The sequence below is a fragment of the Amphibalanus amphitrite genome, unplaced genomic scaffold (assembly GCF_019059575.1).
Source record: "Amphibalanus amphitrite isolate SeventyFive unplaced genomic scaffold, NRLGWU_Aamphi_draft 000285F_arrow, whole genome shotgun sequence".
Taxonomy (NCBI): domain Eukaryota; kingdom Metazoa; phylum Arthropoda; class Thecostraca; order Balanomorpha; family Balanidae; genus Amphibalanus; species Amphibalanus amphitrite.
Genome location: NW_024881780.1, coordinates 293957 through 305067, shown reverse-complemented (window position 1 = coordinate 305067; position 11111 = coordinate 293957). Strand labels below are relative to the sequence as shown.

Below are 11111 nucleotides of genomic sequence, written 5' to 3'. Positions count from 1 at the left end.
CGGAGGCCGCACCCGCTGCCCTCTAGCCGGATTACATGTGTAACATGTAAATGTCTGGCGAGGCTCGAAAGGGAAGCATCACTTTCCATTTATCAAAACTTTCATGTCAGGACGAGAATTACTACGCTTAGCTGGTGTCTCTGTATAAGTAGGTATTCATAAAACAGCGCCTTGTCTGTCACACTGGCAGCACAGAGAGCCCGCTCACTCGCGCCCATCCCTCTCCTCCCTCCCTCCCCCCCCCCCCCAGGGTCAGGCGATCCAGTGGCCCTCAAACCTGACCGCCCTCCGCTGCGCCGGCCCACCAGCGCCACCCTGCCATGCTGCGGTACTTTCAAGACAGACTGTACACCGCATAGCACCGGGGAACCACGCGGCGGCGTCCGGGGAACCAGGGAACCGGGAACCAGGAAGCCGGGAATCAGGGAGTCAGGGAGCTAGAGAACCACGGAAACAGAGAATCACAACCTCAGTACACCGCATCGGTACCAAGCGTCGCCAGAAAACCAATCAGTTATGTCTTGCTGGCATAAGTATCACCGAAACCTCAGGGTCCGTGATCGAGCCGAGTACCGGGTGTCACCATTACCATCATCATAATCACCAGGGTGATGCAGCAAGGAAACCAAGGTATCAGTGCCGAATGCAGCGGTGTTTCCGACAAGCTTGGGCCATACTGCGAGGGATACGATTGATCATTGTAGACACTTCAGGCTGAAGTTGCAAAATTGGTAAGTACTGGTGAGAAAAACGTGAACAGATTTCGAGCCCATACGATAAAACCAATAATATTCACTGTAATAATCTATTTATTGTCTCTTTCTATGTGCTCTCAATAACAAATGAACTACACATTCTCTCCACTCACTCGCACGCCTTTTTTACGTACGCACACATCTGTAAAATACAATAATAAGTTAAAAATAAAGCCAACGCAAAAGCAGGTCATGAGGAGTATTCACCGGCAACAATTCCGGTCATAAAACAACGAAAGATGTCTGTCGTGCAAAGGCTAGAAGAATGCACACAAAAATTATCTCAAAATCCCTCACATGTCGAATATCTACCAAGTTCTTCCGCAACTTACGCCCTTTTACCTTTGCACGACAGACTTTCAGAACCCTTAGAAACGACAGCTACCGGGCACACAAGAGCTTGTACATTCAGCGCGCTGAGAAGGCGCGTGATTGGTCTCAGCCACCGCTCTCGACGCCATCCTCTCCCTACTGGAGGCAGACCACCGCACTTTGCCCTATCCACATACACGGCAAGCCCTGCACCACTATCGGAACGCCCCACGACCCCAGCAGGCGGGGGCGAGATTCGCCGTTTGGCAACGAGTGATGCCCAGAGGGCAGTGTGAGACCCCGTAGGGAGATCCAGTAGAGGCTACCAGACAGGTACGAATGGTGACTCTCTCCACTCCAAACGACCGAGCTGCCACCGAGAGAAAAAGACAAACTGAGCATATCACCTACTGGTTCGATAGTGAGAGGACACAGGATTTACACACATACTGGCACGCCTCTCTGATAACAAATAACAAAAACAAAAATACTGTAAACGTAAATATACAATACGCAGAGTCTGGCGCCTCCTACACTGGTTGGATTGCTTCTATGACCACCGGATAATTAGGTTAGGTCAGAGCCAATAATTGATTTCATGAGAGGGTATTTTGAAAAAGAATGCCCAAAAACGAGCATCACTATCGTTGCCGAAAAATATCATACCAATATTGTCCTATCAATGCAAATCATCAAATATTTGTACGTTACTGAGGTGTGCTTAACAATTTAAAAATATGCATTCAATGTTAAATCACCAAACAAGTTCCATAAACATCAAGGTACTTGGGTAGAAAAGAGGGTACGTGGCCATGAAATATGCTAGCAATTCTTGACACCAACTACTGGCCGCACATATACCAACCAAATAATTTTGCGCGATTCGTTAGTTTGCGCCCAAGGTCCCAGTTTCGTCTGCTGGAAGCCTCAAAACAGGGGCGACACCCCGCGTCGCCGATTCGAAACTCCAGTCCAGCATTCTACTACGACCAGACGACAAAGCGGGGTCCGCCAGTTCCGACTCAGAGTCCCGAGTCGCAAGATTCACTACAATGTCCCACAACCTCCTACACCGAGAGACGCAGCTCGAGAAAAAGACCCACTAAGCTCCATCCACCGCTTGCTGCCTGCGTTCCACATCAGTTCCCTGTCCTGTTCCTAGGCGGCGCCACCGCCGCGGCCGCCCGTTTGTAAACCCTGCCGAGCCGCCCACCGTTATGACCCGCTCACATGGTGGTGATGAGGTCCTTCATCCCGGGCAGCTTCTTCTCATGAACCTTCGAGTGCTTCTTCAGAATCGACGGCTGCGTGAACCTCTTCCCGCACACATCGCACCCGAACGGCCTCTCCCCCGAGTGGGTCAGGTGGTGGCGGCGCAGGTTGAAGCCGTTAGGGAACTCCCGGCCGCAGAGGGAGCACCGGAACTCCTGTTTGACCGGATGCGGGTGCTGCTGGCGGCAGTGGCGGCGCAGCTCGGTGGCTGTCGTGAACACAAACTCGCAGTGCTTGCAGGCGTTGTCTCCCGCCTCGCTGTGGTACTGCTGTCGGTGCTCCGAGAACAGCGTGAAGCACGGGAACGTCAGGCCGCACGGCGCGCACTGCAGCGGCGCCGCCGAGGGGCCCGACCGGGTGTGTGTCTTCAGGTGATCCTTCTGGCGGAAGGCACGCGTGCAGAACTGGCAGTTGAACGGTTTCACGCCGGCGTGCACGGTGCTGTGTCGCTTCAGGTTGTACTTGTTGCGGAACTGCTTGTGACAGACGCCACACGTGAGCTCGTCGCGGGGTGACCCGTCCGTGCTGCCGGTAGAGCTCTCGTGCAGCTCCACCTCACACTCGAGTCGCTCGCTGGGGTCATCCGTGGCGGCGGCGGCCGTGTCGTCGCCCGGCTCACGTTTCACTCGCGGTACCACACGAGAGGCCGCCTGGGTCGGGGGCGGCGGCGGCTGCCGACGGCGGGAGCGAGGTTACGGTGGGCACCACAGTGATTGGGTGGGATGTTCATGGCAGGCATGAGCAGAGGTCGAAATGTGAAATCGAAATACTGACTTGCAGCGCATTTCGGGATGCGAACTATCTAGGACATCTTAAGAAATTAGAACGCGACAGCTCATAGCACACAAAAAACGCTTTCCTCTCAAAAACAAATGGTGAAAATATTTTGAGATTAACCTAACCTAATCTAACCTAACTTTTACTAGAGAAGTTAGCGCTCTTAATACCTTCTGACGAAAGCAGAAAAAAACTAAATGTGGGGGCGATCAGAAGCTCCAGCAGCTTCATTTGATAAAAACTTAAGTTTATAGCCACTCGAGTCAACATCTTGTCTGCAATTCTTATCGCGTTACAAGACCGACTCTTATCTAAGTGCTCCGACAGAAACTTGACACCTACTTCCACACAGACTGCACGTTGCACACTTATCGAACGACTCGATCGACCTTTATTCTCACCTGCAACTGGCCGTACTTTTCAGCCCGGATCTTCATCATGTCGAGGAACTTGCGCTTTATCTCCTCTCGGATTTCGAGAATCTTGGTCTCGTACGAGTCCAGTGTCATCACCACGGCGGAGCACGACATGCAGATAAACTGTGAAGGACAGGTCATATTGAGTTACTTCGTAGGCTGTATCAGAAGAGACAGACAGGCTTCAAACAAGTGTAAAATCAGTGAATAAATATAAAGGGCTCTCTGTCAAGCACACATCACTTACTGGCATGAATCATTTAAAGCTCACGTGCCTCGCAAAAATGCAACCATTATGAAATACAAGTCCGCGCACAAATATAAAACAACATACCATCAAACGAACCCAGTAAGCTACCATCCGGCAAAGCACCCTGTCGCCACCGACCCATACCTTCATCTGCCAGTGGTGAGCGGCTGCGTGCAGCGAGGTGCCGCAGCCGGGGTGCACCACCGTCTCCAGCTTCTCTGCCAGAGTCTCCTGGGTGCTCGGCAGCCGGAAGCCGTTGATGTCAACACCGGTGGGCGGCTCGGCGGCGCTCGTGATGTACGAGTCACAGAGGATGCAGCGTGAGTCCGGGGAGGTGTGCGGAGAGATGGTCTCGCCGTATCCCAGGCATCCGGCCGGGCCGCCGTGCGACAGGTATGTGCCCAGCTCCTCCATACCGCCCGAGCTGTCGGCAGGGGTCACAGGGGATGTTAGTGATCCGCCATCGGTCGACAGTAATTGGGAGAGTGTCCGCCTTATGACCCCGGCCTCACCTCCTCACACTCTACCCTGGAGCACGAATCCTGGTTGGTTTAGGTTGCCGGTGGTAGTAAATAATGTTCGATTTTTTAAACAATTTATTTGCTTTTTAGGTCATGAGGCTTTTCCCTGACTGATATTTTAACAAATCAGCCGATAGCGTGTCAGCTAATGAAGCTTTAGCATCGCTGAAAAAGAAGTAAGTATATCTTTCAAAGCCCATTTCATTATAGGTGTGACATCATATTTGAGTGGTGATATGATCAAATTCACTATTCAGGGCCAGAGATTACATATGTGGCAAAAAAAAAACTGAGCTTAGCTCTATATTTTTATATTTAGTGAATACCTAAGGAAAGTGTCTGAATATTTGCCCGAAGATCTGATTGTTGATATAAGGAAAGAAATTACCAGTAGCTTGGTGATAACTGACAAAAGAAAAGAACTAGTGCATCCAAGAGGTATCTAAAAAGCAAAAATGAGAACAAAAAGTCAGCACTGAAAAACCAGATTGCTCTATGATATGCAAAAATATATGTAAATGGTGATGAAATGCTCAGAAATCTTAAATAATGCAATAATTCAGCTGCAATTTGTATTCACTCTGGGCTTAAATAAGTTGAAACACACTTGGTGGCACTGCTCCCTGCTCAATGCAATGCTGTAAATGAATACCAGGATATGCCAAGAGAACTTCAGTTTTTGCCTTTTATCACTAAGAGTAATATCCATGATGATATGACAAGCGCCTTAGCCCTTATCCCACAAAACTTTTGAGCCCCTCTTTAGCTTATCCTTTTCCTTCCACCTAGACAAATCAGTATTTACTGGTTTAGACAAGTTCCTTGTTTCTTCAAGGATCCAAGTCTCAGAGAAAAAGACAAAGAAGTTTGGCTGCTTTGCAGCTTACAATTGAACAGGAGTCAGGACAAAGAAAGCAAAAGGCCCTGAACATTTGAACATTTGGGTACACCGTTCCCATAATAAGGAATGCTGGCAGCAACAGTGTACGAAAGCATTCCCAACTTTGGGCACACAGCCCAGGCGGTGAACTACTTTAGAAATTGGGGAACGATTTGAAACTGTGCTGGGCTTTACAATATCTTTCTCTATCAATATCAATATCAATAATCAATATCAATATCTAACTCTTTCCCAACAATACTGAGACAAATATCAGGCAGTTCATGATCGCTTTATATTTTCAGGATATCATTTAACGGTTCTTCTTGTTTTAAATAATGCCTACATTGACATAGCATTCCCCTATTTGGGTTTTTAGTTCCCAATCATGGGAACAAAAATGGGCTGTACTATTTTCTGGACAATTTGCCAGCTAGTGCTGTATGGTAGTGCTAGCAGAGCTTGTTGTATATCAATGCCGGATCAGTAGGCGGAACTATGGTCATGAGTACCCAAATATAGGAACGTTCCCATTTTTGGGAACGGAGTTCCCAAATATGGGAACGGGCGTTCCCATTTATGAGAACGGAAGGCAATTTTTCGGCCGTTCGCCCACTAAAACTCAAAAGTGCATCACGTCTCAAAAAAGTGCACGCTGATTTAAGTATCTACTAAATCTCCATAAAGTTATCTTTAATCTGACCGTGGAACAAGGAAATTGACCGTGGAATGATATTTTTAATGATTTTTTAAAAATGACAGAATGGTGGAAATATGGGTTATACGACATTTAACATGCAAGTTTAAAGGAAATAGTTCACTTTCACGAAATTATTTTTTTTGCAATGGATTTATGATTTTTTATGTTCAAAATGATCAGCAAAGAAAATAAAACCTATTTATAACAAAAGATTATTTTCTATATTTTGATATAAGAAGAACTTTTCAGTTTCTGTAAGGCACAGGCGATCCAGTATGAAAAGAGCATGGGTTCCGAAAATTCTTCAGAAACTAGAGAAATTATCGCGGCCACCGGCATTTGGGCGATCTGCTGCTGCTGAATGTCCTTATTGATCAGTACGAGAATTTCTCTTGAGTTCTCGTAGATAATTTCACTAGTTTCTGAAGAATTTTCGGGACCCATGCTCTTTTCATACTGGATGCGAATATATGCAAGGCACACATCCTGGGACGAGAAATAGAATATCTTTGCCTAGGGTGATCGTTGGGCTGTAAAAGCTCCTGATTTATGCTCGTCTCAGCCCAAGCTACGGAACTGCTATTCCAGTTCAAAACCCATGTTAAAAAGTGAACTATTTCCTTTAAGGAAAATGAAGCATTTTTTACATTTTGAGGTCAAGTATAATAATTTTCGCCTGGTTATGAAGTTTCATTCTAGCGACACCAGATGATGACATATGCAAGCGAACACGCGGACAGTCCCGAGGTAATATTGTTGACATTTGGTGTCGGGGCGATCGACCGCGTGGAACGTCAGTGATTTTACCGAACTACTGTTGTAAACTCAGTTTCAGTGGTTTAAAATCATTCAGCTGTATTTTATCAGCCCTGAAAGACATATTTTATTTGGATGCTAGCTGTTTAGCGTTGTTTTATAAGCAGTGTCATGAGCGTGGTTTTTGTCTTCGGCGTTTCTAAGCATGATCGGTTGGGGGAATTTCTCTGATATAGGTCGCTCTGTGTGGCTTATTTATAATTTTTATGCTGATTTCGATCATACGTCGTGCCCATCCTACCAGGCCTTTTGCCACTTACACTCATTAAGAAAGGAAAAAACTAGATTTTCATTGGGACTAGGTGTTTTGAGGGTGTAACATATTCAGCGTTCCCATTTTTGGATACTTCTTGTGCTCGTCAACTCTCGGTGATTAGCAGACAGGTGCTTGACATGTCTCCACCCTCGGCGCGGACGGTGGATATAGGTATGGAAGACCTTGTTGAACATCGCTGAGCGTTGTGGATTACGTAATCCTGCAGAGGGGGGCGTGCCCGCTGCGAGATCGACGGGAATAAAAGCGCAGAAGACCGGGCGAAACATGCAACGGTCTTGCCGGAAAGGTCATCTGATGATTGTTGCGTTAACAATAATTTGCGGCGTTGGACGTGATGCTTGTTAATGAAAAGAGCCCCTGAAAGGCGTCGGTGAAATCGTTCCCAATTTTGGGTACGCCGTTCCCATAATAAGGAACGCTTGCAGCGCCAGTGTACGACAGCGTTCCCAAATTTGGGCTCGCGGCCCGGGTGATGGACTGCTTTAGAAATAGGGGAACGATTTGAAACTACGATGGGCCTTACAATATCAAACTCTTTCCCAACAATATTGAGACAACTATCAGGCGGTTCACGATCGTTTTATATTTTTTGGACGTCATTTAACAGTTCTTTTTCTTGTTTTAAATAATGCCTACATGGCGTTCCCATATTTGGGTTTATCGTTCCCAAACATGGGAACGAAAATGCGTTCCCGAAAATGGGTACGCTTGACCATAGTTCCGCCTACTGGGATACAAATAACTAAATATCCATCTTTAAATTTTTCTATGAGTGCCATTTTACATGTTCATGTTCATATCCTACAGTGTTTATAGCAATAAATCAAAATAACATAGCTATTGTACGTCACCAGCTGGCCAGCCATCTGACTTTATCCAGTTGTTAGTAAGGCCCACGAAAATGCGCTCCCTAGATTGGGCATACTTCCGCTGTATCTATTTTCTTTTGTTTCTCGTTCGCTGCATTACCCAGATCCCTCTTTACTTTTTCCCGAATTTGTCCTTTATAACCCCACTGTCCCTTTTAGCCCCGTTTTACGATAATCAAAATATATTAGACAGGCTCAAGGCTGTTGATTTTACTTTGACTTTGAGCTGGTATTGAGACATCCATCAATCAATATGTATTAATATGTAAAGGAACGCTACTTCATAAATAGCAGTAACTTACCGGTTCTATTTATCATTCAGGACAAGAAACTGTATAATAACACCACCATATATTGAGATAAATCGAGATGTTTTGGTTCTTTTATTTCGGCGATAAATGATCTCGTATGATCTCGTACAATAATAAATACAAATGCGACGCAAGAGGCAAAAGCCAAAAGGTACGAGTACCGCTATTTAGCTACCATATCCTTTACTGTACCGAAAATTTTACCAAAAATACTCTCGACCTATAAAGCAAGACGCGTTTATCATTTGAAGCGGCTAAACTTGGCTCAGTAAACAGTTTTCAATGATTCTAGCCTGGCCATCGTCAGACCTATCCTCTTTCTTCATATTCATATAGCATATATATACAATGGCTGAGATGAGAGGGGTTCCGCTGGTGGAACCCACTGCCATTCGGTCATCTCTATTCTCTGATCTTCTGAGCCGCTCACGGTTCGCCTCAAATGGACCCCGAGTTCCGAGGGGGAAAAACAAAGGCCGTGTGCGCTTGTTACCCCGGCAGTTGCTGGGGTATTTCGCCACCCACCGTTTGCTGGGGGGGGGGGGGCGTTAAACGCCCCCAGCCGGCAGCCGATAACTCGAGAACCAATAGGCGCAGCGAAACGCACGAGGCGGCAAACGAAAGAACGCGACGAGACGCTTCAGATGAGCACTTTAAAGTTGAATTTTGAGGTCACATGTCGGGTCAAGGTCAGATCAAACACCTGAAATCGGGCTTTCAGCAGCATGGACTTCAAGACTTAGCAATGGGCGCCTCTCGTCATAAACTCTGTCAAAACGGTGCACAATCCATCATATAAGGCCTACAGGAGTGTCAGCTCCATGTAGGGGTCAGTCAAGCATAGGTCAGGGTCAAGGTCAGGTCAACCGGGTAGGCACATATCCCCGAAAATCAAAACTGATATTCGCAGCCTGTGACACATGTTTTATGGGTAATTTGGGGCGTAGAGCACGATGGTGACATTCATTCTATCATATGTGTACGTGTTTGGCTCAAAAAGTTCAATTTAACCCTCGCATGTGTAGGGGGGGGGGGTCGGATGGACCCCCATGGTTTTTCGCGAATAACTCGCGTAAAAAGCGGCCGATCGCGACGAAACTTTCAGTACCCTCACATTGATCAATTTTACACCTACCCTGAAAATTTCATGACCCTGACCCAAATGACCTTTGACCTGTGACCAGAGTTGTGCTCGACTCAAAAAATTTGCCGACTCGACTCATCATTCAACCTCAGAAAGCCCTGACTCAACTCTGACTCAAACAAGGAGCTGATTTTTTCCTTTGACTCGACTCATGACTCAAGCGGCTCAATGAAAATATGAGTCGACTCAAACTTGACTCAAATTTTTTGTTGAGTCAAGTGAGTTGACTCAAAATTGACTCAGATAAAAAAGCTCTTGAGCGGGGGGAGGGGGTGAAAAAGTCCGGCAACAGGGTCAGGGAAGCGGGGGTGGGGAATGAAAAGCTTGTTTCTGGAAAGTTGAGTCAGGTGACTCATGTTCCTAAATGTTTGACTCAACTCAATGTCAAAAGTTATTTTACTGACTCAACTCTGACTCAACTCAACGCCTTAAAATTTTTGTCCGGCTCAACTCTGACTCAACTCAACAGCTCAAAAATTTATCCGACTCGACTCAAATCTGACTCATTTGAGTCAGAGTTGAGTCAAATTTTTGACTCGACTCATGAGTCAAGCACAACCCTGCCTGTGACCTCTTTTCCGAGACCATGTTTGGCCGGAATCGCGATTCTGCGTATGTCGGCACGCATTAGCCGCGCGTTTGCAAGCTTTTCGTGGCTCCAAACGTTCAAACATGTGATTTGATGTTGCTTCCATGCATTAGGGTGGGTGTCAAGGTCACCTGAAGGTCAGGTCAGGTCATTGACCTTTGGTGACCTCGGGTGACCTCGGTTCACTTTTTCGAGCTGTACATGTTTCTAGGCTAGTTTTTCGAGCTGAATTCGAATTTAGCAACCATTTGAACATTTACGAAGTAGTTTTGGTGCCTTCGTAACATGTTACGAAGCTGTCAGAGGCGGTTGACACGTACTACGAATACCCGTCACGATGCCTACTGGTTGACCTGACCTGACCTGACCCGACCTGGTCTAAATGCTTAAAGACATCATCTGTGATCAAAACTAACACGATATTCGTGATCAGCACCCCGAAAACCCGCTTAGCAGCCACACTTTACGACTTTCTAGCAGGTCCCGATTTTCCCAACTTTGGGTCATTGACCTGACCTGGAAGGTCACCCAATGACCTAGGACCTTAAAATTGGGTATCATCGGCTTCCTCTCGTCACGGGCAACACGCTCGTTTTTTCCGCGAAGCTCTAGCTCGATCAGGGGCCAAACGGCAAGGGGGGGGGTCCAACCGACCCCCCCCCCCCACACACATTAGAAGCTGGAAAACGCCGCACACATGCGAGGGTTAAGAAATGCATGTATCATGGTCGTGAAGTAGTCACGAGAAATTGCCAAGATTCACTTCAAGATTTTGGAAAAATCGGAACGATAATCAATAATCGAAGATAGCCATTTGATTGTTCATGGTATTGGCAGTCAAATGGCGTTTACGGCAGGGACCGCGGATTCCGGGGGGCAGGGTGTGCAATTGCACACCCTGAAAATCCTGAGGGTGTGCAAACACCTATTTTTGCACACCCACAGTTCGTTGTGGGGGCCCATGCGGCCCTGGCGCTTGATTGTCCCAAGCCGATTCTCGAGGGCCCCAGCGCGAGCCTGATGGTCCCGCACCGGTGCCTGAAGGCGTGAACAGGTTCTAGTGTTATCTCAGGGTTTATCTCAGAACCCCACCCACGCCATTTTTAGCGCTCCCACCGGCTCTTGAGGGCCCAGGCCGATGCCCGAGGGCCCCAAGTCGATGTCTAAAGGTCTCATGCCGGTGTCTGAGTGCCTACATGGCTAGCTCAGGGATCCACGCCAG

The 11111-nt window shown here is 47.2% G+C and overlaps 1 protein-coding gene across 1 annotated transcript; it reads right to left on the bottom strand.

Moving 5' to 3' along the window:
* Positions 1-791: 791 nt before the first annotated feature.
* LOC122387398 (zinc finger protein 135-like) lies at positions 792-6158 on the bottom strand. The gene is made up of 4 exons (XM_043377558.1): positions 6147-6158; positions 3927-4206; positions 3518-3655; positions 792-3010 (listed from the first exon to the last, which is right to left on the bottom strand). Exons 2-4 carry the CDS (start codon positions 4194-4196, stop codon positions 2294-2296), a joined length of 1125 nt encoding a protein of 374 aa, XP_043233493.1. The 5' UTR covers positions 4197-4206; positions 6147-6158; the 3' UTR covers positions 792-2293.
* Between the last annotated feature and the right edge of the window lie 4953 nt (positions 6159-11111).